This window comes from Pipistrellus kuhlii, unplaced genomic scaffold (assembly GCF_014108245.1).
Source record: "Pipistrellus kuhlii isolate mPipKuh1 unplaced genomic scaffold, mPipKuh1.p scaffold_m20_p_8, whole genome shotgun sequence".
Taxonomy (NCBI): domain Eukaryota; kingdom Metazoa; phylum Chordata; class Mammalia; order Chiroptera; family Vespertilionidae; genus Pipistrellus; species Pipistrellus kuhlii.
Genome location: NW_023425584.1, coordinates 31442133 through 31469171, shown reverse-complemented (window position 1 = coordinate 31469171; position 27039 = coordinate 31442133). Strand labels below are relative to the sequence as shown.

At 50.7% G+C, this 27039-nt stretch overlaps 1 protein-coding gene and 1 long non-coding RNA gene across 6 annotated transcripts in view; both read left to right on the top strand.

Annotated features, from left to right (window-relative positions):
* The first annotated feature begins 1303 nt into the window (after window positions 1–1303).
* SLC22A4 (solute carrier family 22 member 4) overlaps window positions 1304–27039 on the top strand; it is a 46335-nt gene continuing 20599 nt past the window's right edge. For 4 of the 5 annotated variants that reach the window (XR_006740705.1, XR_006740706.1, XM_036423232.2 and 1 more), the window contains exons 1-3: window positions 1304–1802; window positions 20041–20144; window positions 21872–22026. Coding sequence is in view for 3 of the 5 variants with exons in the window: in XM_036423232.2 (XP_036279125.1) it covers window positions 1410–1802; window positions 20041–20144; window positions 21872–22026 (652 nt within the window). In the remaining 2 variants the exon portion in view is untranslated. The remainder of the gene's footprint in view (window positions 1803–20040; window positions 20145–21871; window positions 22027–27039) is intronic. The other variant, XM_036423233.2, reaches the window with a different exon arrangement.
* LOC118710668 lies at window positions 12819–13785 on the top strand. The gene is made up of 2 exons (XR_004985479.2): window positions 12819–13280; window positions 13530–13785. It is a non-coding gene; the product is annotated as an uncharacterized LOC118710668 (long non-coding RNA).

Genomic DNA, 27039 nt, shown 5'->3' with positions numbered 1-27039 from the left:
GAGGAGGGGTAAGACTGGAGGCTACAAAAAAATGAGGCAGAAATGTCCCTCAGCCTGTAAAGCGGGGGCTGGAGAAGCAAACAAACAAACTTGAACAAAATCTCCAATTTGACAGGCCCTTCAATCTGTCGATTTCATCTGCCTCATGAGCCCCCGGACTCTGACAGCAGCCCCCCGCCAGCAGAGGGGACTTAGGCCTGGTCACGGAGCAGACTGTTGTCCCAGCTCTGGTTACCCCGTTAGATCTAGGCGACAGACTGGATTCTCTCCTCCTCCCTTCCTCCCTCCCAGTTCCTGGACTGGGGGCGGTCCCTTCTGCCAACGGGAGGCCTTCCAGCCCAGATGGCTCTGGCAGCCACCCCAAAAGAGCCCTGGGGGGTGTGGAAAGAGCGAAGGGATCCAAACGAGAATCCAGGAGTGGTGACAGTAGCGTCTCCATGCAGTGCTCTCACAGTGGTGGCCAGGCTTCCTGCTGAGTCCTCCAGGGGCCCGCGAGGACCCTGGCACCACCCCCGCCCCCACCCCCCTCCGTCCCAGCCTCTCTCTGACGCACAGTGACCTTGCCCGTCCCGCCCGGGCCCCGGGCCTGTTTCCCCTTTTTCAAGGTGAGGCTCCTAGGCTTTCCGAGAGCGCAGCTCCGGAGGCCGCGGGCCGGGGGCCGAACCCAGCCCTCCCGGGACCGGCGGCGGGTGTGCGCCCCGCCAGCCGGTGCGGGCCGCGGGCGGGCGCGGCGTGCGTGCCCGGGAGAGCGCGCGCCGTCCCCGCGCCGCACGCGCTTCCCGGAGCTCCGATCCCACGGACCCGCGTCCGCGTGAGGCCAGCGGGTCGGGAAGGGCCGCGGGGAGACCTCCGACCCGGAGGGCCGAGAGCCGACCTCCCCCAGACTTTGCTCTGCAGCCTCTGCTCCTCCCTCTCGCCCGCTCTCTCCCGGGGGCGCAGCTCGGGGCCGGGCAGGTGGCTCCGCGCTGCGGGGTCGCCGGGGACGCGGAGCCCCGGAGCCCAGCTTCCTCCCCGCGCGCAGGTAGCCCGCGGAGTCCCGCAGGTAGCCCGCGGAGTCCCGGCCCCTCTGCGGGCTCGGGGTCGCCGGCGGCGTTCGGAGCGGGGCCTGGAGGCGGAGCCGGCCCGGAAGCCCCACCCCAGCGAGCCCGGGGCCCGGCCCTCCCCAGCCCTCCCCAGCCCTCCCCAGCCCCGGCCGGGATGGGGGTGTGGTCCCGAGTTTCTACGGTGGCTTCCAGCTTGGCGTCCAGATCCCGCGGCAGGTTTCCCGGGAGCCGGCCCGGGCCGCGCGTTCCGATTCCCGCAGCCCCCGCCCCCGCCCCCCAGAGCGCCGGCCCCGGGAACGCCCTCGGAGAGCGCTCCGGCCCCTGCAGCCGCCGCGCGCAGAGCGCCGCTGAGCCGCGGCGGGGAGCATGCGGGACTACGACGAGGTGACCGCCTTCCTGGGCGAGTGGGGGCTCTTCCAGCGCCTCATCTTCTTCCTGCTCAGCGCCAGCATCATCCCCAACGGCTTCAACGGCATGTCCGTCGTGTTCCTGGCGGGGACCCCCGAGCACCGCTGCCGGGTGCCCGACTCCGCCAACCTGAGCAGCGCCTGGCGCAACCACAGTGCCCCGCTCCGGCTGCAGGACGGCCGCCCGGTGCCGCACAGCTGCCGGCGCTACCGGCTCGAGGCCATGGCCAACTTCTCGGCGCTCGGGCTGGAGCCGGGGCGCGACGTGGACCTGGAGACGCTGCAGCAGGAGGGCTGCCTGGACGGCTGGGAGTTCAGCCAGGACGTCTACCTGTCCACCATCGTCACCGAGGTGGGTGTGTGCAGACCCTCTACCCGCGTCCGTCCCCATCCGAAGCTCCCCCGGCGCTGGCTGTCCCACCACTGGGCTATGCTTCTTAAGTAGGATTTCAGGTGAAGAGAACCGAACTCACATTAAGCGCATTCTTCTTGATCTTTCTGTTCGGTATGGAGGGGATGGAGAAGGGCGTGTTATGGCCAACTGTCTTCTCCTTTTAGAGTTGCACAACAGATGAAGTTGTTTCTCAAGAGCCTCGATGCTGCCCTAGAGAGGCCCAACCCCAGGCTCCCCAATGTACAGGCCGAGTCACGTTCTGACACAGGCAGGAGGGGAGTGTAGGGGACGCGGCTGAGCTCAAGTGCAGTCACAACTGGGCAGGTCTGCCTGCTGGTGGCCACCGGCTTGTGGAAGCATCCGGGGCCTGCTGCCCTCACGTGCCTATGGTGAGGCCTGAGCTCCAGTTTCCCTGGGAAGGAGCTGAGGTCCTCCTGATGCCTGCTGGGTGCAGGGATCAAAGGAGGCAATAACCATGGCCCCAGGGCACTTAAGAAGAGACAGACACGCAGAGACCCCTCTGAGGACAGGACCCAGTGGTGGATGGGGGTTTCAGCTTCCGTCACTAGCCCCTTAGCCTCCTGAGTGACTCTGTGGCAGGTTTTCCGAGCTTCGGAAGTCGGGATACAGACAACTTCACTCCCTGCATTTCCCGCTGTGCCCTGGGTAAAGGCCAGGAGAAGCTGGGTCAGGGCACGGGTCCTTCTGAGAAGGGTATCCTCACAGACTAGTTTCCTGCTATTGGTTGGGCAGGTAGGAGTCCCCAGCTTCTGGACCCTCGTCTGCTCTGTGTTCCTCCCAAGAAAAACCGGAGGGTGGCCTCTGCCCGCCCCTCCTTCAGCACAACGGGGCAACCACCAGGCCCCGTGGCTGGCTTTGAGCTGGGCGCTAGGCTGTAGACATCTCAGAGGTCGGAAGCCCATGGGGGCATCCTGGCCAGGTTACAGAGAGGGCTAGCGTCAACGGGGTTCTGGAGCCTGAATTCCAATCCTGACAGGCTTGCTCTGTGACCGGGGGCAAATATATTACCCTCTCTGTGGGGAGAACATGGTGAGGAAATACTCCAAGGATAAAATCTGAGCAAAGTCTGGAAACACGAGCAGGACTTATCCAGGCAAAGGGCGTGGCAGATCCCGGGAATGGGATTTTATAGGTCAGGGTGCCTGGAGCTCAGAAGATGGCAGGTGAGGCTAGAAACGCCTACAGAGGCCAGTTCCCGGGGGGCCTTGTAGGAACGCAGAGGAATTGACTTTTTTCCAAGAACAATGAGGGCTCTAAGCAAGGGGTAACATGGCCAGATTTGTGTTTTTAGAAAGAGCTCACTCTAGCTGCTAAAAAGCAAGCAGATTAGCGAGGAGGCTGTGGGAGTTGCTTTGGCAGAGCATGGTGGCCAACCAGGAGTGGTGGCTGCAGCATCTACAGGACCTATGGAAAGTGGGCCCCGCCTATGGGCCACCTCAGGTTCCCCCTGGCATTGGTGCTATGCCGACCTTAGACCCTAAGGAGTCACTCTTCTTTGATTCCCTAACAGGGCCTCCTAGTGCTTGCCCATGCCCTGCCTACATCCTGGCCCGGGGCACCTAAGACTGGAGGCCAGTTCATCCCACCTCAGTTCCTGGAAGCATCGTCAGCAGCTAAGCTGCAGCTGGCCGAGCTGGCTGCTGTCTCCTCCCTGGCAGCTGTGTTGACCAGTCTCTTTTCCCTTCCTTTCTGGTTTTGTTCCACTCAGGTGTCAGGGGTGGGTAGCTGCTGGCCTCCAAGTACATAGCTACCCTGTTGTGCCCTGCTTAAGAGAGGGGGCCTGTGGGATGCTCTTCATCTCTCACACACACACACACACACACACACACACACACGCACACCAGGATTTGGTTTTTCCCCTCCTTGTTGCCTTTTTGGGTGGTGGGAGTCAGGTAAAAGGCAAATGGGCACTGGCGGAAGGTGGGGGAAGCCCCAGGGTGGCTGGAGGGGGTGGTGGCTCTCCCCAGACAATTGGTGGCACAGGAGGAGGGAGTCTGGAATCTGACTGGAGCCTGGGTTCTGACCACCACTAACCACCAGGCTGGCTTCAGCATGTTACAGTCACTGCTCAAAGCCTCTCTTTCCTTATTTACAAAAGGGGATACCTGTATGAAAAGGTGATAACTGATAGGGAAATACAGATGCAAATCAAAACCACAATGAGATATCACCTGACACCCACTAGGATGGCTGTGATTTAAAAAAAACAAAAACAGCTGAAACCGGTTTGGCTCAGTGGATAGAGCGTCGGCCTGCGGACTGAAAGGTCCCAGGTTCAATTCCGGTCAAGGGCATGTACCTGGGTTGCGGGCACGTCCCCGGTAGGAGGCGTGCAAGAGGCAGCTGATCGATGACTCTCTCTCATCGATGTTTCTAACTATCTCTCTCTCCCTTCCTCTCTGTAAAAAACCAATAAAATATATTAAAAAATAAAAAAAAAAACCAAAGGGAAAATAAGTGTTGGCAAGGATGTGGAGAAATTGGAGTCCTTGTGCACTTTAATGGGAATATAAAACGGCGCAGGCACTATGAAAAACAGTATAGCAGTTTTTCAAAAAATTAAAAATAGAATTACCATATGACCCAACAATACCACTTTTTGGTATATATACAAAATAATCGAAAGCAGAGTCTTAAAGAGATATTTGGACACCCATGTTCATAGCAGAATTATTCACAATAGCCAAAAAAGTGGAAGTAACTCAAGTGTCCATCAACAGTGAATGAGTAAATGAAATGTGGTATATATGTGCATCTATCTTTGTGTGTATATGGTAGCTTCCTTCCAAAGGGGCTGTTTGTGAAGTCCAATTTATTTGTCCTTTGAAGTAACTAAGAATTACTTTTTATTAAACTTTATTTGGAAATAATTTTTGATTTAGAGAAAAGTTGTGAAAATAGTACAGAGAATTCCCTTCACCCAGATTCCCCTAATGGTCACAAGTTACCTATATTAATAAAAGAGAAAGATGCAAATTGACTAAACCTTTGTGACACCCACCAGCCAATCAGGAGTGAGTATGCAAATTAATCCACAAAAGATGGCAGGTTAATTTGCATGCACAGGCACCCAGCAGCCCAGGGTGGGACACTTACATTGTCACCATGGCGACAACACAGGCGTTTAGCAATGCCCCAGCATCTCTGGGCCTCTGGGCAGCAAGGGAAGGCCGAAAGACAGCTCTGGGCAGAGCAAAGTCAGAAAGGGAGCTCCGGGCCAGAGCAAAGGCTATGCCAGCAGGCAGGGTAAGGAAGGCCCATTCCTTTTTTTTTTTTTTTTTAATATATTTTATTTATTTTTTATAGAGAGGAAGGGAAAGAGATAGAGAGCTAGAAACATCGATGAGAGAGAAACATCGATCAGCTGCCTCCTGCACACACTCCACTGGGGATGTGCCCACAACCAAAGTACATGCTCTTGGCTGGAAATTGAACCTGGGACCCTTCAATCCGCAGGTCGACGCTCTATCCACTGAGCTAAACCAGCCTCAGCGGAAGGCCCATTCTTAAGGTGACCAGACGTTCCGCTTTTGGCGGGACAGTCCCGATTTTTAACAATTTGTCTTGCGTTCCTCGGCGTTTTAAAAAAGTCCTGATTTTGCCGAATCCGGTTTGGCTCAGTGAATAGAGTGTCGGTCTGCGGACTGAAAGGTCCCAGGTTTGATTCCGGTCAAGGGCATGTACATTGGTTGTGGGCACATCCCCGATAGGGGGTGTGCAGGAGGCAGCTGGTCGATGTTTCTCTCTCATTGACATTTCTAGCTCTCTATCCTTCCTTTCTCTCTGTGGAAATCAATAAAATATTAAAAAAAAAAAAAAAAAAAAAAGTCCTGATTTTTAGAAAGAAAGGCAGGACGAGGGACAAATTGTTAAAAATTGGGACTGTCCCGCCAAAAGCGGGACGTCTGGTCACCTTACCCACTGCATGAATCTTTGTACATCAGGCATCTAGTATAACCATAATTTATTTATTAAAACAAGGACATTAACATCGGTTACAACATTATTGACTAAATTTCAGACCTTGTTCTAATTTCACCAGTTTTTCCAAGAGTGTCCTTTTTCTGTTTTAGGGTCCGGTCCAGGATTTTACATTGTATTTGGTTGTCATGGCTCCTTAGTCTCCTCCAATCTGTGATAGTTGCTCAGTCTTTCCTTATCTTGATCTTGACACTTGTAATGAGTCTCCTTCATTCTGGATTTGTGTAATTTGTCTCACCATGAAATTGAGTTTGTGAGTTTTTGACAAGAATACCATAAAGTGATGTGTCCTTGAGCCATCATACCAGTGGGTACCTGGTATCGATATGGCTTATTACTTGATCACTTGTTTAAGTTGGTGTCTGCTGGGTTTCGCCATTGTAAAGCTACTATTTCCCCCCCTTTATCATTAATGAAAACTTTGGTGGAGATACTGTGAGGATATACAAATGTCCTGTTTCTCCAACTACAACAACTATTTCTGTGGCATTTGCCCTGTGGTGATTTTTGCATCTTCTACATTCTTTGCAATTTATCAATTGGAATTCTGCAAAGAAGAGCTTCTTCTTCACTCCCATTTGTTTATTTATACAATTATTACTTTATATCAGTACAGACTCACACATATTTATTTTGTTTCATGAGTTATAATCCATTACTATCCTTATTTATTCTGTTGCTTCAGTTGTACCAGTATGAACCAAATTATTCTTCACTTTAAGGATAAAGAATGTAAAAGTCAGGGCAGGGTCATTTGTCTGTCGCTGGAGTCAGGGCTAGAGAAGCTGGCGCTTGTCCCAGGGAGGAGATGTGCCAGCCACCACCGAACAGGAGCAGGAACAGGAACCAGTGGAATCTGGCCCAACAGGTTGAGACTGAAGCTTCTGTTGGGGAAGGAAGGGACCCCAAACATCCCAGACCGGCTGGTGATGGGTGCTTCTCACTGAGACCTCCTGCAGTGGGGGACCAGCCTCCCTGGGCCTGGCCCTCTCTGTCGCCCTTCAGTGTGATGGACTCCACAGAGCAAGACACTGTGTGAGGAAGCTCAGAAGCCCCCAGCCCTGAGGCTGAAAGAGCAGGGAGGGCAGCCCAGTGCCTGCTCTCCAGGGGCCTGGATTCATCTGAAGGGCCTCAGGTGAGCAGTCGGGGTGAGCCTAGCTTCTGGCCAGGGTCTAAGCATGGGCTGGCTCTGCCTCAAGCGCGTCCTCTTTGCCCATGGAACATCGGCCAGTTTTGACCCCATTCAGTCCATGGGCTGGAAAACTATCTATGCTATCACCTCTGAGTCAGGTACCACTTCCAGGCCCCGTGCTCCAGAGGCCCTGAGAGAACCTGCTTTTGGTGAGAACCAGCCTTCTCCTCCTCCTCTTTCCCCTGGGATGTTTGGGGACCTCCTCCTCCTCCTCCTCCTCCTCCTCCTCCTCCTCCTCCTCCTCCTCCTCCTCCTCCTCTTCTTCTTCTTCTTCTTCTTCTTCTTCTTCCTCTTCTTCCTCTTCTTCTTCTCCCTCCTCCTCCTCCTCCTCCTCCTCCTCCTCCTCCTCCTCCTCTTCTTTTGAGAGAGAGGAAAGGAGAGAGAAAGAAATGTCACTGTGAGAGAGAAACATTGATTGGTTGCCTCCCATATTTTCCCAACAGGGGATTGAATCCTAAGCCTAGATACTACTATGTGCCCTGACTGGGAACTGAACCCCTAATTGTTTTGGTGTACGGGATGACACTCCAACCAACTGAGCCACCGGCTAGACAGGACCAGCCTTCTGTGGCAAGCCACCAATGGCCTGAACCAGGGTTACTTCCTCACGAGACAAACTTTTAGCCTTTCCAGCAGCTGGGTGCTTCTTTTAGAAACCTGTGGGTGGAACTGCTGGTAGTCATGCCTTTAAGCATGAAAGAATCTCCAGCAAAGGGCCTGGACCTTTGGAGGCACCAGCCTTATGCATCTTTCCTGGGATCCGGGGTCAGGGAAATGGATGGGCAGAACAGGACACACTGATTTCCACCCACAGCCCAAAGCTATGAGGTTGAAACACAGTGGCCTCATCTCTGCTAAGATAATACTTACAGGAGGCATAGGGAGCAGCAAAGGAGGGAACAATGAGACAGAGTGAGCCTGGCATCTATCTGATCGCTATGTGGGAGTGAGTGCATATGGCAACACGCGGAGATGTGCCGCCTCTCCTGGGACCTGGCTGGGCCTGGCTGGGCTCTGACAAAGTTGCAGCCTTTAAAGGTCCCGGAGGCGCGCACACTGCGAGCAGAGAAGGGCCTGCCGGCTGTGCCGCGGGATTGCCCTGACGGGAAGGAGACAGGGGCTCCAGACTGCTCTGAACGCCACCTCCAATCCCACTACCAACTGAACTGAACCCCAATACCGGACTCATTGGGGGAGACCATAGACAGTTTGGCAGCAGGCGAAAATCAAGGGCACCTTTCTCTCAGAGGCGCTCGCAACAAGTACTGAAGGACCCTGAGTCTCAGGAGTCGCATAGGGCAGGGCTGACGGAAGCCAAGGCTGTAGGCTCCACCCTGAAACCCCGCCCCATCAGGAAAGCTGCCTGTGAAAATGCCTAAACCAAATAGATCACAAACGAAAGAAATAGAGGACAAAAAGCGACTGGATATAGAGTTCAAAACCACACTTATAAGGTTGTTCAAGAATCTCCTAGAAAAGGCCGATAAAATAAACAAGACCTATGAGGATATGAAAAGGGATCAACTAGAAATAATAAGGGATCAACAAGAAATAAAGAATACATTGTCTGAAATAAAAAATATTTTATGGAGTCCTAAAAACAGAATGGAAGATGGCAAGAATCAAGTCAAAGATTTGGAACATAAAGAGCCAGAAGACACTCCTCCGCAGACGCAAGAAGGCCAGAGAATCCAGAAAGTTGAAGATAATATAAGAAACCTCTGGGACAACTTCAAGCGAACCAACATCAGAATTATGGGGGTCCCAGAAGATGAGAGAGAGCAAGATATCGAAAACATACTGAAAGAAATAGTGACAGAAAACTTTCCCCACCTGGTGAAAGAATTAGACTTACAAGTCCAGGAAGCGCACAGAACTCCAAACAAAAGGAATCCAAAGAGGACCACACCAAGACAAATCATAATTAAGATTCCAAGAGCAAAAGACAAAGAGAGAATATTAAAAGAAGCAAGAGCAAAGAAGGTAGTTACCTATAAAGGAGCACCTATACGATTGTCAGCTGATTTCTCAACAGAAACCATGCAGGCCAGACGGGAATGGCAAGAAATATTCAAGGTGATGAATAGCAAGAACCTACAGCCAAAGATAATCTATCCAGCAAAGCTATCACCCAGATTCGAAGGTCAGATAAAGAGCTTCACTAATAAAAAAAAGCTAAAGGAGTTCATCACCACCAAACCAGAATTATATGAATTGCTGAAGGGGGTTCTTTCAGAAGAGAAAGTAAATAAAGATAAAAATTATGAACAACAAATACGTAACTATCAACAAGTGAATCTAAAAACCAAGGAAACTAAAAAAAAAAAAAAAATCTGAGGAACAATATTAACTGTTGAATATAATAGAATCAGAGGTATGGAAGGGGAGTGAACTGTTTATTCTTGGGGAAAAGGGGAGAGGGGGATGTGGGAAGAGACTGAACATAAACTGTGCACCTATGGATGAGGACAATGGGGGGTGGGGAAAGGGCAGAGGGTAGGGTGAGAAGGGGGGGGGAAGGAACATTTGTAATAATATGAACAATAAAAATTTATTTAAAAAAATAAAAAGTTGCAGCCTTTAAGCAGTAGGCAGGTTCAGGCTGTTTTCTTTCCACCAGGCCTGTAGGCTGCCTTGGGATAATGCTGGCCAGTATGAGGACCGACAGCTTGGTTATCACGGTAGCCTGAATATAACCAAGCTCACACTCAGACCTGCCCTTTGGCACATTCCAAAGGAGGCAAGGTGTGGAGACCTCTGCCTCTAGCTAGCACCAGCAAGACTTTTATTTCCAGCCAATGCTTCAGAAAGATCTTGCCAGAGAACAAATAAAGGAGACGCAGGGGCATTTCCCTACTCTGGCCTGAATGTGCTTCCCTGTTTGTTTATCAGCTGTCTCACTCTAAACAGCTTGCCGGTGGCCTCTCAGCTATGTTCCTTTCAGACAATGGCCACCGGGATCTCAGAGTGCGCCTTTGTCCGGAATCTGCTTCACCTACCCCTCCTGCCAAGTTTCTGGATAAACAGACTTTGTCCACCCCTCCTGGTGGGCAGCAGAACTCTCACACAGAGTCCAAGAGGTAGGTTGTCAAAAAAAAAAACAAGGCTTGGGCAGGGCTGATCAGAGGAGGAGCTGCAGATGCTTGAGGCCCCTGCAAGGACTATAATTTGTCCCTTGTGATGGGCCAAATCAATTTATATTCAAGGCTAGTACAGGCCTGCCTTGTTATCCGAAAACCTCGGCGTAGTTTTTAAGCAAGGATGCCATTTGGAGCAGAGATGGGGCGGAGAGAACGGAAGCTCTGGGGAGAGGCAGGATCGACTCACATGCCCTAGCAGCTGGCATCGACAGCCCAAGGCTAGTGCTTCCTGCTCTGTGTTTGCCGGGCTGTAGGGAAGGCCCACGGTGGCACAGGCCCCATTCCATTCGCTCACACTCCCAGAGTGGAGCCTGGTAGCGCTGTGATGGATCCCAGGCCAGGATGCAAGAGGAGTGCCAGGTCCCTGAGTACCCTTCTCCTTCCCTCAGGCTCTTCAATCCCATCCCCACCATCCCACTCAGACTCCCTGGGTCTCTCACTGTGGGGGAGCCCCTGGTGACCACAGAACTCTTCACGGAGGCCTCTCCACCTGTGGTTGATTTTTCTTTGCCTCTAATATGAAGGGGGAAAAAGACAGTGAGAACATTTGAAGGTTTAGCCCACCTCAATTTCCTGAACTCCAAGTTGCAGAGGTTTAATTTCTGGTGAACGCAGCGAGGAGATTGGGGGATCCCATCTTCTAATCAGCTCCTACTGATACGGGGCAGCTCTACCACAGGTTACATAAGCCAAGGATGTAGGGACTCTTATCCCAGCTGGTGTGTAGAGTGCGGCTGGTTGCCCTTGCCCCAGCTCATTTGTAGGGTGCAGGTTCCATGGCGAGAGAGGCAGCCGAAAAGACAGAGGCTATAACCCCCACCCAGAGTCCAACTCATAAAGCAGGGGTGGCACTCTGAGGGCTGCTTTCTCCATCCTCAGCTCTGGGGCTGGAGCTCAGAGGTTTTTGCCCTCAGAGGTAGTCAGAGAGCTCTGAAGCTGTCCCTACAGAAAATAAGCTCATTGGAAAGTGTGCAGGAGTTGAAGACTAAGTGATGTTGAAAACAACGTAGACTGTGGTGATAAAGAAGAGGAGGATGGCAGCTCCATTAGAGCAACAGGCTAATCCAGGTCAGCTAGTCTACCAGCGGAAACCAGAAACAGAAACAGCTCAGGACATCTCTCCTAGAGTCAGAACAAACCCCAAAAGCTACTCCTGCCAAGGGATTTGAATTAATTGAACTAGACTGTGGGATAATTTATGTGCTAGGCGATTATTGAAAGCAATAAAGCTATCAGCTGGATCTGAAATCTGCAGAGGCATACAGCTTAATAGGAAAATAAGAGGAAGAGACCATCAAACAGCCCTGCCAAAACCTTTGTCATCCCAGGGTGACTGTGCAGGGCCCAGCCCTGTGCCCTCTGAAGAGGAACATGAGAGGCTTCACACCGAAAGGGAACCAGACATCACTTAAGAGTCCAGCCAAGTTATTAAAAAATCAACAAGAGACACGCCTTAGAGACACGCCTCCCTCAAATGTGAGTGGGGTTCAATGCTCAGAGTTTCCATAATATATTTCCTAACATGTCTAGTTTTGAACAAAAGGAAATTAGAAGACATGCAAAGGAACAGGAAACAGAAACTGAGTGAAGCCCTAACCAGTTTGACTCAGTGGATAGAGTGCTGGCCTGAGGACTGAAGGGTTCCAGGTTCAATTCCGGTCAGGGGCAGCTGATAGATGTTTCTCTCTCATCGATGTTTCTGACTCTCTCTCCCTCCGCCTTCCTCTCTGTAAAAAAATCAATAAAAAAAAAATTTTTTTTTAAAGAAACTGAATAAAAGGGCCCAGATATCATATTAATGAAGACTTCAAAGCAGCATACTTAAAAAAAGTAAAAGAAGGTATGATGACAACGTCTCATCAAATGTAGAAAACCAATTAAGACAAAATTAAATTTATATATAAAAATTAAGTAGAAGTTCTGGAGTTGAAATATATAGTAACTGAAATTAAAATTCAGTAAAGAGCTTTAATTGTATATATGAACAGGCAGAAGAAAGAATCAGCAAACTTGAAGGTAGAACAATAGTAATTAAGCAATCAAAAAAAAAAAAAAAGAGAGAGAGAGAAAGAGAAAAAAAGGAATGAAGAAAAAATAAACAGAGCTGTAGAGAAATGTGGAACAACATTATACACACCAACAAATGCATAATGGAATACTAGGGGGGAAAAAGAGAAAAACAGAAAAAAATCTAGTCAAAGAAATAAATGGCTGAAAACTTTCCGAATTGTATGAGAAACATTAATCTACATTGGTCAGAGCTCAGCAAAGTCTAAGGAGGAAAAAACAAAAAAAAAGTTCCACACAGACATATTACGGTAAAACGGCTGAACGATAAACACAAAGGGGAAAATTTAAAGCAGCAAGAAAAATAAAATTCATATATAAGGGGACTCCAATAATATTTATGTTTGACTTATCATCAAAAACAATGGAGGCCATAAGGCAGTGGGATAACATATTCACAGTGCTGAAAGAAAAAATATGTCAAGTAAGAATCTTATCTCTAGAAACACTCTCTTTTGAAAATAAAATAAAGAGCTCTGGCCAGTTTGGCTCAGTGGCTAGAGCATTGGCCTGTGGACAATTGATTCTGGTCAAGGATCGTGGGCTTAATCCCCAGTGGAGAGCATGCAGGAGGCAGCCAATCAATGATTCTCTCTCATCATTGATGTTTCTATCTCTTTCCCCCTCTTCCTTCCTCTCTGAAAGTAATAAAAATATTTTTTAAAAAGAAAATGAAATAAAGATATTCCCAGATACACAAAAACTGAGATAATTTTTGCTAGTAGTACTTCCTTACAATAAATATTAAAAGAAGTTCTCCAGGAATATATATTTTTAATGCAAAACATGCTCTGAAAACTACAAAGCACGTTTGAAAGTCAGGACCTAAATAAATGGAATGACATCTCATGGTCTTGTGATAGGCCAATATGAAGCAGAAGACTTAATATTTTTAAGATGGCAATACTCTCCAAGCTGGTCTACAGATTCAACACAAAAGATACTCAATATTGTTAGTCATCAGGGAAATGCAAATCAAAACCACAATGAGCTACTTCTTAACACCATTGGAATAGTTATAATTAAAAAGACAGAGTAGCTGGGATCGGTTTGGCTCAGTGGATAGAGCGTCGGCCTGCGGACTGAAAAGTCCCGGGTTCGATTCCGGTCAAGGGCATGTACCTTGGTTGCCGGCACATCCCCAGTGGGGGGTGTGCAAGAGGCAGCTGGTCTATGTTTCTCTCTCATTGAAGTTTCTAACTCTCTGTCCCTCTCAATTCCTCTCTGTGTAAAATCAATAAAATATATTTAAAAAATAAAATAATAAAAATAATAAAAAGACAGAGTAACAAATGTTGGTAGGAATAGGGAGACTGTGGTGATAGAGCAGAATAATGCTGCTATGTACACAAACGTTCATAGCAGCATTATTCATAGTAGCCAAAAACAGAAACAACCCAAATGTCTATCAACCTATGTATGAATGGTTAAATAAAATTCGATATTTCCATACAATGGTATATTATTCCACCATAAAAAGGGATGAAGCACTGACACGTGCTACCACATGGGTGAATTTTGAAAACATACTTAGTGGTGGTGGTGTGTGTGTGTGGGGGGAGGGAATCAGTCATTAAGGGCCAGGTATTGGACGATTCCACTTACATTAAATGTCCATAATACGAAAACCTATAGAGACAGAGAGTATATTAGTGGTTCCCAGAGAATGGGAATTGACTGCTAATGGGCATAGGGTTTTTCAGGAGTGGTGAAAACATTCTAAAAATCAGATAGTACTGACGGTGGCACACCTCTGTGAATAATATACTAAAAACCACTGAACTGTATACATTAAAAGAGTGAATTTTATGGCGTGTAAATGATATCTCAATATAGCTGTTATAAACAATCATTAAATAGCCAGCTTCTTTTTCCCCAACAGTCAATAAAGTTTCAGCTTTAAATAGCAACTAAGTTTTAAGGAAGAAATTGGGGTGATGTATGTTCTATTATCAACTCATTATATTTCCTATTTTCTTTTTTTTAATATATTTTTTTATTGATTTTATACAGAGAGGAAGGGAGAGAGATAGAGAGTTAGAAACATCGATGAGAGAGAGTCATCCATCAGCTGCCTCCTGCACACCCCCTACTGGGGGATATGCCTGCAACCAAGGTACATGCCCTTGACCGGAATTGAACCCAGGACCCTTCAGTCCTCAAGCCGACGCTCTATCCAGTGAGCCAAACTGGTCCCGGCTATACTTCCTATTTTCCCTGGGATGAAAAATAACTGTAAGAGGATGTCACCCAAATATAGTTTTCACTCTTAAGTGGATTAATGTCAGATTTTCATGTACACTCCTCTCTAAGATTGAAGTCCACTTATAAAGGGATTTTATGCCTTATGGTAAAAGTCTTTTGGTCATTGAACACAAAGTTCTTGTTTCTGAGAATCTCTTTTGCTTAGTCAGGTTTAAGTGTAACCTGCTTTGCTTACTCATTCATGCTGTTTGTTCTAAGTCATGGTTTTGCTTAGGACAAAGGTGTGAGGTTAGTAGAAAGGAACTGCCATTTAGGAAGGTCTGTAATATGTCAGACTCTCTACTTACATTTCCTGTTAAATGCTCACCGTATCCCTAGGAATGAGTATTACTGTCTCCTCTTTGACGATGAAAAAGTAGGCTGATAGGTGTGAATGAGTAGCCCAAAGCCACGTAGACAGAAGTGACAGAATCCAAGAGAGCCTGTGCACTTTGCTCAACATCAGGCTGCTTTCCAGAGTTCTCTTTTCTCTGCAGTTCTTTATGGTCCTTCATGCCTTTGATGAATGCGAAAACCTTGGCTACTTGGAGAGTTCAAGGTTGAGGGTGATTTTCAAAGGACAAAGTGTGACACCACACATTTTCCAAACTCGTTTTTCATTATTCCTAATGGTTCAGCATTTGTTCATCAACAGTTTGTTAAGCATCCATCATGTGCCTAGGCTTGTGCAGGCATTAGTTATCTAAAAAAATTATATGACTAGATTCAGTTTTTAGAACTCTGTCCATCTGGAGGCGATGGAGGAAGGGGTGCCTCTTTTCTGCCCTAGCCAGAGAGCAAGGGCGCAGTGGCCCAGCGGGGCTCATGCACGCACCTGTGATACCTGATCTGTCCTATGAAGTATGCTTGACCTTGAGCTTTGTGGAGGCAAAAACCATGTCTGTTTTGTACCCCACACAGAGTCTGGCCAAGAGCAGGTGTTCAATGACGGTTGGATAAATGATTAATCAATTTCCTTTACCAATCCACTAGGACATGGGCTGGTCACATCAATGCTCTGTGCCTTCATTTCCTCATTTGTAACGGGATAAAGAGAGTACCCATTTCAAGTGCCTTGTGCGGGGCCTGGATGAGATTGATTGACCTATTTGGAAATGTCTTTTGTGTGAAGTGTATCTTTGGGCATGTGGAGGTATTATTGATATGAGAAAATGCTAAGTAACTGATTTACTATCTGAAAAGGGATTTACTATCGGGGAAAGGGAGGGAGGAACCAGAGACTGAACATGGACTGTGCACCTATGGATGAGGACAATGGGGGAGGGGAAGGGGCCGAGTGTGGGGTGGGAACCTGGTGGAGGGGGGAAGAAATGAGGAACCTTTGTAATAATATGAACAATAAAGATTGATTTAAAAAAAAAAAGAGAGAGAGAGAGTACCCATTTCACATGGTAGATCCATGAGACAATACAAGGCATATAGTTAGCACTCAATACACTGTGGTTGTCATTCCCATTATTACTGCTGGAAGGGCCAAGAGGCACCTTCTTCTATGGCAGGAGTGACCTCCCGTCCCCTGTTACCTGGTGGCCTGGGTTTTTATTTCTTAAAGCAGAACTGAAGGCTAGCTGGTCCAGCTACATGGAGCTTGCTCTGCTCTGTTGGGGAAATCTTGGTCTGAGACCCCGAGGATGAGACGGACATAGTAACACTGGGAGGACACATGCAGTGCTCCTTCTCTGCACATCTTGGGCCAGTTGGTTCCCGCAATCCACTCTCTCTCATCAGGGTGTGTGTGTGTGGGTGGGTGGGTTATGCTTCAGAAATGTTAGTGTTTGACCTCCAAGCACAAGTCCAGAGGACTGCCAGCTGGCTCCTCACCAGGCCATCCACCTCTGAGCATCTTGTGGAGATCTGTGAGAGGCTCAAGGCACAGGTCTGTCCCATCGAGGAAAAGATTGTCTCCCACTGAGCCTATCATGTCACTGTTAAGCACAGAGAGCTCCTTGGGACCCTGACTAGTGAGGCCCCCAAGACACACCCCTCAAATGCCAAGGGTCTGGGACAGACAGAACCTGAACTCCCAGGAATAGCCCTGTGGAGTAAAGGGCTCCTCTTCAGGCTGACAGCTGATTTACTAGACTGCGGCCCCATGAACCCCAGCTGGGAACTTTGAATCCTGTGTCCTATTACCAGGCCTTTTGCAGCTTTCCTAAAAGGCTCCTGGGATATAGCAGTGCCCCAAGAGAAGATCCAGCCCTGGAGCCACCCCAGGTAGCACTGAAGTCCAGCTGCCGTTCTCTACTGGGTATGAGCAGGCTCTCTAAAGGAAGATGGCAGCCTGCATGGGCCTGGAGCAAGTGGCTGCTGTGACACACGGCCGCCTCCCGGGTAGCATGATAGTGACAGGGCTTCTTGAGCCCTTCTTCAAGGCGGGAAGGGGGACCTGGCGCCATGGCTGCATGGTCTCCAATAGGAGAACGGTGGAGAGCTGGTCATTGCTCACCCTTCCCAGAACTCCTTCCCCTGCTCCATTCCCCACAGAGACCAAGTTGACCCACTGCTGAGCCGACTTTGTGGGCATGCAACCCGTGCGGTCAGTCACAAAGCGCCCATGCTTGGTCTTAATGTTCTGATATTGGCGTCTTGAAATTCTTAGACATTTTTTAACGAGGGGGTTCCAGCGTTTGCAGTTTACGTAGGGCCTGCAAATTAGGTAGCCAGTCCTTCCCACAACCTTTGCTCATGCGGTGCCTAAGCTCCACTCCTGACAGCCTTCTTCCTTCTTTGCTGTCTCTAAATCTTATCTCCCCTCATCTAAGGCAAAGTCCTGACAGAAAAAGTTTAAGAAAATTTCAGGAAAGAGAGAGACCACATTATCTTCAGAAGAGCTTTTCTGCTCCGCTGCAGGTGGAATGGTGATGATTGGAATTGGACACATTGATACTCCTACCAAGCTGGAGATCTTGGCTCAGTCCCGGCTGAAGGCTGTGGTGGAGGCCTCCTGACCCTAGTCTTGCTGTCACATTTTTTGCCAAAGTGTATGGCACATGTGTCAAACACAAGGCCCGCGGGCCAAATCCGTCCCGCCAGGCCTTGCAATGTGGCCCGCACGGCGCTGTCATCACTGCACTCCGCTGCGTTTCCATCACAATGACAGTTTATGACTGTTCAGTAAACCATTCGGCCCGCGATTTAGGCTGAATTTTAGATTTTGGCCCCTTCTCTGATTGAGTTCGACACCCCTAGTGTATGGGATGGAAGTTCATTTTATCCAGCCTTTGGAATTCATGTCCAACGCAGGAGATGTATACAAGGCTGTAGAGACCTGAGTTGGTCACTCACGTGCCCTTTTGCTTGCTATGACTTCAGACAAACCTCAGTTTACTCTGCTGCGAAATGGGTCACACTTCACATCATGAGGCTCTGAACTCTCAGTTGCTGATCTTGCCGTATGTTGGAACAGATCCAAGCTCTTTTTTGACCCTCGGGCCAGTGAGTTTTGGGAGTGGGTGGCCATTAATTCAGGGGCATATCCTATCTACCTTTCCCTATCCTTCGGCCAGGCCCATGAATCTGGCCACACGGCTTCGGAGGCTTTGTGACCTTTCCCATGAAGCCCATTCAGGCACCCGAGGTGAAGCAACCCTACCGTGGGTGTGGTCTCAGGACTTGTCCCGGGATGGTGACTGAGGGCAGAGAGCCGAGTCCCTGGGCCGCACTGTTTTCCTTCTGCAGAGCTGTGCTCGGACGTCGCTCCTGTGGCAGCCTCATGGGCACCAGCAGAGGCAGCCTCATGGGCCTTACTATTGTCTTTAGGACAAGGGTGTTCTCACGGTGACCCCTTTGTGGAAGAACGTGTCTCGGAGAGACTCCTCTCAGGTCTCGGTCCTCAGGAGCTTCTGCAGGACGGGATTATCACCTGTGCACGGCTGTCCTGGCGCGGAGCGGCGGGGATGCTCAGAGCTGATCGCAGGGCCTCCCTCGCAAGCAGGCAGGCCCTGGGCAGGGCCGCAGGTGGCGGGTCTCCCCTCAGGTTGGGTGTTTTGCAGCCCTTCCTCCCCCTGTGCTTTCTCTTTGCCCCAGTTCCCTCTGCTTTTTGTGTAACTCTTTTCTTTTGGAATTGTTCTTATGCGCACCTCTCTCTGCTGCAGAATGAGGTGTGACAGAAATATGTGAGTTCACGTTTAAATCTGTTTTAGGGATGTTGTGCGCGTTAAGAACTGAGTTGCTTTGAGACCGTCATGAAGCATCACCACCAGCAAGTGGAGCTGGGGTGGTGGTGGGACCGCAGCAGGAGCGCTTTGCTCTGGACCAGCGATTTTCAGCCTTTTCCATCTCGTGGCACACACAAACTGATGACTGAAAGTCTGAAATATATATATATATATACACACACACACACGCACACACACACACACACACACGCACACACATACAAATACAGATATATATATACATACAAATACATACATATATATATATACATATACATATATATATCAATATATATATATATATATTGCCGATTTGACAAAAAGAAAAATAGGTGTGATTTTGATTCATTCACACTAGACGGCTGTTGTTATGTTGGCTGTTGTTGTTGTTTTTATTTGACAATGTGCAGGAAAAGAGGTCAGTGCCCCTGACTAAATAGTCAGGTCTTGCCTGTTTTAAAAATTCTTGTGGCCCTCTGGTGTGCTGTGGCACACTCCTTAAAAACCACTGCTCTAGACCGTTAATCATCTGGCCACACACAGCACCTCCTGACCCACAGCCCCCACATACTCATTGGCACTGCTTGTTTTTTAAATAAATGGAAGTTCATTGAAGGCATGTTGAAATTTGTGCAACCTCCCCTGAGACTTTGCTGACTTAAGTCAAGAGCTGGGAGGAACTGGAACGCTGGCTGAAACCCTCATGTTATCGATCAACCAGCAGAGACTTGTTAGGGCTACCGCCGCCCCGGGGCCTGGGGAATGGGAGGGCCCACTTCTGGGAAGGCTGGGTAGGAAGGAGGGGGAAGGACTGTAGATGGGAGATAGGGCACTTCCCCTCTGGCTCTGTGGGGCCCCATCCAGGCTTCTGGTGTGAACGGACCAGGGAGCACACGGTTCTCTGGAGGAGTCTCCTCACCCCATTTAATCACAGACCCCCTGGGACCACTTCACTCTCAACAAGGCAGAGGAAACTTTATACGTGGACCAAGTGACCCTGCCCTCGTCCTGCCCCGCCCCGCCCCTCAGGGGGTTCTAACACCTTCGCTCCCTGCTCTGAGGCCTCCTGAGGTAGGCATGCCACCTCTGCTTCATAGCGCTGTGCAGCTGAGGGTCACCAGTCACAGCCATGGCCTCCGCTCGCTTCTCACTGTGTGATGGCAGCAGAGCCAGGGCACCCCACTCCCTTTCAGAGGAGGAAGGGGCTCTCAGAGAGGACAGTGACTTGCCCCAGTGAAGGTGGTGGGGAGCCCAGCCCAGGGCCCTTGGCACAATGGCGAGCCTGCCCTTGGCTGCCGTGCTGCTCTCCCAGGAGCTGGGCCGGGGCCGGGCCTGCTGGGAAGCGGCTCACCCTCACCCTCTTCTCCCGGCAGTGGAACCTGGTGTGTGATGACGACTGGAAGACGCCGCTCACCTCCTCCCTGTTCTTCGTGGGCGTGCTCATTGGCTCCTTCTTCTCCGGACAGCTGTCCGACAGGTAAGGGGGCCAGGAGGAAAGGTGGGACAGGGCCCCTGGTCGACCCCTCGTTTGTCTTGGGATCGAACTGAATTCAAAGTGTTTCCACCCAGAGAAAGGAGGCCCCTCAGGCCAATGAGTCCGTAACAGGAGGAGCCATGATGCCTCCTGGTTTTCCCGCCCTCAGCCTCTTCCCGGGCCCACTGGGAAGTGGATCCTCATATTACCAAGCTCTAAAGGTGCGCAGCTGCCCAGCCGGTGTGGCACAGTGGTTGAGCATCAGCCTATGAACCAGGAGGTCATGGTTCCATTCCCAGTCAGGACACATGCCTGGGTTGTGGGCTTAATCCCCAGTGGGGGATGTGCAGAAGACAGCTAATCAATGATTCTCTCGTTGATGTTTCTCTCTTTCCACTCTCCCTTCCTCTCAGAAATCAATAAAAAATATATATGTATATTTTAAAAAGGTACACTGCCATCACCACTGCCTCCCACCCCGTCCCTAACTCTTGGATGACGTGATCTGTCCACAAACAGCAGTCAGCCAGGGGCAGGGTACCACCTCTGCTGTGGCCCAGGCCCTGACCAGGCACGGGGGCCACAGAGCTGATCTCCAGCTCATAGACTTGAGGAGGAGGCATCGCAGCTCCAGGGGAAATGCCCGTGACCCCCGAATGTTCTGTGGGGATAGAACAGGAGGTGGGAGGCAGTGTTGGGAAGACCCCCAGAGCAGTGGCTGTGCTTCCCCTTAAATTCCCAAGGGAGCCCCAAGCTCCACAGCCTGAGACCTGAGTCTGGAAAACTCAGGGTGGGGCACTGTTCTGCTCACACCGGTGATCCGTTCCTCCCATCAGTCACTATCAAAATGGGAAATCAAGACTTAAGCCAATGACAGGGTCGCTAATGAGCGTCCCTGGAAGCGACACTTCCCACAGAGCAGTGGTTCACAATTTTGGTTGCACATTAGACTCACTGGGAAAAATTGTTTCAATCCTGATGTCCAAACTGCATCCCAGACACAAGAATCCCGGGCGGCGGGCACAGGCACCAGCATTTTTTGAAGGCGATTCCAAGTGCAGCCAAGGATGGAGACCGCTGCCACAGCGGGAGTCTTGGTTCTGGACACATAGAAGTCCCGTGTTGCTGATACGAGATGTGCCTGCTGTCTGTGCTGTACCCAATTTCTGGAAATGTGATGGCAGCTTTTTTTTTTTTTTTTTTTCTCTCAAAGAGGAAGGGAAAAGGAGAGAGAGAGAGAGAGAGAGAGAGAGAGAGAGAGAGAGAGGAGACATCAGTGATGAAAGAGAGTCCTTGATCGGCTGCCTCCTGCATGCCCTACACTGGGGATTGAGCCCACAACCCAAGCATGTGCCCTTGACTGGAATCGAACATGGGATCCTTTAGTCCCCAGGTTGACGCTCTATCCACTGAGCCAAACCGGCCAGGGCTGGTGGCAGCTTTTATCTGTGACCCTTTCTCCAGTGATTTCCACGTGGTCCTTGCATAAGTTGCTCTGTGCTTTTGAAATGTGGTGGTTCCACAGGAGGCACAGACTCTCACAAGGTAACTCCTGGGCAGATGGATGCTGAGACCTCAGCAAGGAGGAACCGGAGAGGATATGAATGACAGAAAAGCCTGTCATAACACCCCCCCCCTCCCCAGGCCCCCAAATGAAGTCTACAGCGGTGCCTGACTCAGTGCCGCTGCGACCTGCTGGGCCATGCTTTGTGCCGTGCTGTCGTCCACAGGTTTGGCAGGAAGAGAGTCCTCTTTGCCACCATGGCTGTGCAGACCAGCTTCAGCTTCCTGCAGATTTTCTCCATCAACTGGGAGATGTTCACCGTGCTGTTTGTCATTGTCGGCATGGGCCAGATCTCCAACTACGTGGTCGCCTTCATACTAGGTAGGAATGGCTTCTTACCCTTGGGGCTTCTCCTCCCAACCCTCGGAGGCCCGGGAAGAGGGGGCAGGGAACAGGCCACAGGGAGTGAGTGCTCTTACCCGGCACAGAAGGAAGCACCTCAGCCCGTGAGCTGCGCTTCCAGAATGGGGTGTGTGGGGGTGGGGGGCCTGTAGCCACAGCTCTTTGATCAGACGCGGACAAGGCAGGCACTCACAGGGAGCCAGCTCTGTGCTGGGTCCTGAAATGGGGTGATGACTAAGCGTTCAGGCTGGTGGGAACCGGCTACACAATAACGGAGACATCTTTCAGGAGCTAGGGCTTGAGAGAAGCGTGAAGGGGGGCGAGGCATTAGGGGAGGGATTTCTGGATCTGAGCTGTGAAAGCTCAAGACTTCTGCCTGGGACGGGGCAGAAGAGTGTTCCTGGGAGCTGTGCAAGCCCATGGAGGGGCTTAGGAGAGCTGGCGTGGCCAGCACCAGGTGGGAGAGGCACATGTCAGACAGGAGTTCAGCGCCAGCCCGCCACCGTTGGGCAGATGGGCTCGCACCCGAGAGCATATCAGCTGTGTGCAGGACCAGCCCCGTTGCTGATAGCGGGCCTGTCTCTGAGCCGCTGCCTTGCTTTTGGAATATCGGGCTGCACGCTGGAGGCCACGAGAAGGCCCCCAGGGCCCGCGCCAGCTTTTCCTGGGAGGAAGTGAGGTGAGCTCCAGGCAGGTCGGTCAGGGACGCCAACAGGAGTGAGTGCCCCTAGCATGCTCTCTGAACAGGGGAGAGAAGGGGACAACAGACACCAAATGCCGTGTCTAGTGTGGGCTCACCACTATCCCAATTCATCCCTGTTGTCAAGGCATAATGATTAGCGGTGCACCTTTAATGAGAGTCTAATGATGCTTCTTATCTCAAAAGCCTGGACCTGCCAGGACGATTCTAATCCCTTTCGAGTGTGGATGACTCACTGGATTTGGAGGTGCTGTGTGTTCTGAGCTGAGGATGTGTACGCCCTTTGTCCGGTTGCCAAGATGGAATCATTCGAATTCCACTCCTTTAATCATTTGTGAAGGGCCCTTGCCATGGGCCCGGCCTGGGTGTCCAACGTGGGGAGGCGGGGAGGGCCTGCTGAAGCCACGTGGACCTGCTGGATGGCAGCCTCTTCACAGGCTCCAGCAGGAAGGGGCCTCTCTCTTCCCTGTAGGGACAGAGAGGAGCAAGTGCTTTTTGTTCTTCCTTTAAGAAAGTCATTTGTATAAGGGACACCGATCTTCAGGACAACGAGGCTGGAAACCAGAGATTGGAGGAATTTGGGGCCAAACTTGTCTGATGGGGCCCAAGGACTCAGGGTTTTGGGGCACAGCGAAGTCTCTCCTCATTGTCTAAATTCCCCAGACTCTGTCTTCCTGTGGTGACCTTCCCAGTGCCTGAGAAGCCCAGTCAATGTCTCTGCTTGGGCCACAGACCAGACAGGCTCCCTCAAAGCAGAGAGCTCTGCCAGAGGCCAGCGCACACTTGCAGGAGGACACAGAGGGCCATCGGAAGTAGAAGGCAGAGGACTGTGGTGAAGCCAGGCAAGCCTCGTCACTGGGATTGGGAGCCAGGCGGGGTTTGTGCCAGGCCTGGCCTCCCTCGGGTTCTGCTGAGTGGCCGGCCGTGAGATCTGCCTTCCCAGGGGCCACGGAGCCTTCCCTGTAGGACTGGATGCGGCCGGGGCAGCCCATCCTAAGTGTCCTGCAAGGAAGCCTGCCCAGCTGGCCCAGACACTGCAACCTATTTCCCTCCCTGCTGCCGTGCTGGGAAGCGGGAGAGGGCCAAGGGGGAAGGCAGACCATGGAAGACCAGTCAGAGCCTAGATGTGCCAGCCAGAATCCGCGGGCAGGACGCTGGATGCAGCATCGGCCTGGGCCCCGGGCTGTTGTGGGATGCTCTGGAGCCTCCCTGGCTGTAGTTTTACTCAACCGTGCTCTGTGGGAAGCTGTTGACAATGTCCTTGTACGGGACTCTGTGTTGGGTTCTCAGGTCTGAACCTTCTTAAGAGAGTCGCTGAGAACAGCCTGACCTTGGGACCTGCAGGCTCCCTCTTCAGCGCCTGGGTGTGGCGAGGTGACAGGACCAGTCAGAACAAGGGCACCACTGTGGCTGGCTTACCTGCAGCACAGCAGCTCCCTCTGGCGTTTCGGGGCTAACATGGTGAATTCCTTGTTTTGACTAAAATACACCAAAGCTTGGAGACTGGGCTCACAAATCCTGTCTAGTCCTTCACTTTGCCCTCTGGCTCTAGAGAAGAGTTAGCAAGACTCTCCAACAATGATCTCCAGTTTTAAGAGTCTTCACATTAACATTAATTCAAGGATCTGAATTACTCCCATTCTCTAAGTGGTGCAGAAATGGATCCTCTCCTTGCTCTGCTTTTTAAAAAGCCTGCCAGAGCCATAGGAGACAAGAAAAGGGCTAAAAGGGAACATAAAGGGCTACACCTGGAGAGGAAGAATGGGGCTGGTTTTGGAGGAAATGACTACTCAGGACAAACGACACTGACCCTCCCCACACTCCAGCTGCTGTTACAACCACTGCTGTTTCCCCAGAAATAACACCTTCAACCTGTCCACAGCTTGTGGGTAAAATGCCAGCAGCATCCCTCATAACTAGCTGCTTAAATTTATTCCACACACTTAACTGCCTCCTGTCTGGAATGATCCATTAATTTTAATATTTTCCCAGTACTCCTAACATCAACCTCCTGTGCAGTGTTTGTTCCAGTAAGTTGAACTATTTAAAACTCCGATAGTTCCTTTGATTAGTATGCAACTGATTGCATCTTCCTTTATTACTTTGGCTACCAGAATGCTTGGGGAATAATTGAAATTTAACTAGACAAGATTATTCATAGGTTATTTCCTTCCTCTCTCCCTCTCACTTCCTCTCTCTGAAATCAATAAAAATATGCATTAAAAAAAAAAAACAGACCAGACTTAAATCCTGGCTGCCCCATTTATTACATATTTTTAATTTAGGCAATGTGTCCCAACTCTTTAAGTCTCAGCAAATTATACTATAAGATAGAAGCAATATTCTTCTATAATTTTTGTGAAGATTCAAAAAGATAATACAGGTAAACACTTAATCTGGAACCTGACAGAAGTGCCTACTCAAAAAAAAAAAAAAAAAAAAAAAAGCTAGCTATGAAGATGATGATGGTGATGGTTTAAGGTGACTATCTAAAAGTTGGAGATCAGGAAGTGATGCTAACAAGCAACTATTCAGGTTCATGCCATCCTTACTGATCCATGCACCGAAAGGCAAAGAGGTAGATTTACAAACCATCTGACTCAGCAAAGTCAGAACAACTCTGTTCTGGCCTGGCACCCAAACGGAGAGAGGGAGATGGTCCAGGAATCTGGTGGTAGAACCTCTCTCTGATCAGGGGCAGGGAACTGTCAGGGTGCTGCCTTGGCCTCAGGGGTCCACAAGATTTCTCACCCAGTCCTGTGCTCTTTCTGTTCTCCACAATCAAATCTCCTGCCACTTCCCTTCTGAATCTCTGCTCAGGAATAAGGCACCCCCGTTCATTTCTCCGTCATGATAATCACAGGCAAAGCGTTTGGAAACCATGGCATGGGCAGTCTTCCTATGGGGCAGGCAGGAAGGTCATTAAGGAAGTCAGAAGAGATCTGGCAATGACATTCCTGATCCTCAACATGGTCAGGCCTGATCCTTGGAAATGACTTTAGGGCTGAGTCGTGCCTGGGTGGTTGGGTCTCTTGTCCACAAGTCTAGGATGAGAGAGGCACCTGTACTGGCCATGCCTATCGGTCTGGTTTTAGAAATGGCTGCTTCAGAGGGAGCCTCTGAGGCCTGTGGCTCCAACAGGCTGAGGAAGGAAGAAGCGGGGCGGGGCCGGAACAGGTAGGCGTGGGAAATCAGTAATTTTACTGCTTCTCCGTAATTAGCTCCTGATTCCTTAGTCTGTGCGTAGGGCATGTAAACATGATTGAGAAAAGCTGCCTTGAATGCCAAACCCAAACGACGGTGGAACGTTCTATTTTGTGTTTCTGGGCTACTTCTCCGTCGTGGTGGGAAGGCCTCAAACAGAAGGCGGAGCGCTGGCCATTGGCCAGCGCTCCGCCCCCTGGACCACAAGTGGACTCTGTGGGAAGGGCCTGCAGCTTCTGGACAACAGAAGGCGCTTGTTCGTTCTCGGGTTCTGAAGGGCGGGCGGCGTCTCTGGGGGAACTGGTGCCGAGCCAGCCATTGTGGCTCTGAGCAGGACCCAACAGCCACCTGCGTGTCCTTTCCCAAAACAGGCCCAACACCAAGCAGTCCTGGGCCTTTGTGCTGTTCTGGGAGAGCTCGGTGGAGTTCCCTGGCTGTGTGGCCAGCTCCAGGGCCGCCGCCTGCCAGGCCAGCAGAGCGGTGCCTGCTTTCTTCTCCGTCTACATGGCCTGGGCCGCCTGGGGCTGGTCCCTGGGCACCGTGTGGCTGCAGGGGAACTGGGGCCCTGGCTCCGGGCCGGTTCTGTGCACGGTCCAGGGCCAGCTGGATCCCAGTCCCGTTTCTCAGGGCTCACGGAGGCTGAGAGTCCTAGCACCCTCAGGGCTCACGGAGGCTGAGTCCTAGCACCCTCAGGGCTCACAGAGGCTGAGAGTCCTAGCACCCTCAGGGCTCACGGAGGCTGAGAGTCCTAGCACCCTCAGGGCTCATGGAGGCTGAGAGTCCTAGCACCCTCAGGGCTCACGGAGGCTGAGAGTCCTAGCACCCTCAGGGCTCACGGAGGCTGAGTCCTAGCACCCTCAGGGCTCACGGAGGCTGAGAGTCCTAGCACCCTCAGGGCTCACCGAGGCTGAGAGTCCTACCACCCTCAGGGCTCACGGAGGCTGAGAGTCCTAGCACCCTCAGGGCTCACGGAGGCTGAGTCCTAGCACCCTCAGGGGCGGAGCTCTCCAGGGTCTCCCCAGAGGCCGGTCTGTGTTTGTACAGTAAGGTGACCAGACGTCCCGCTTTTGGTGGGACAGTCCCGATTT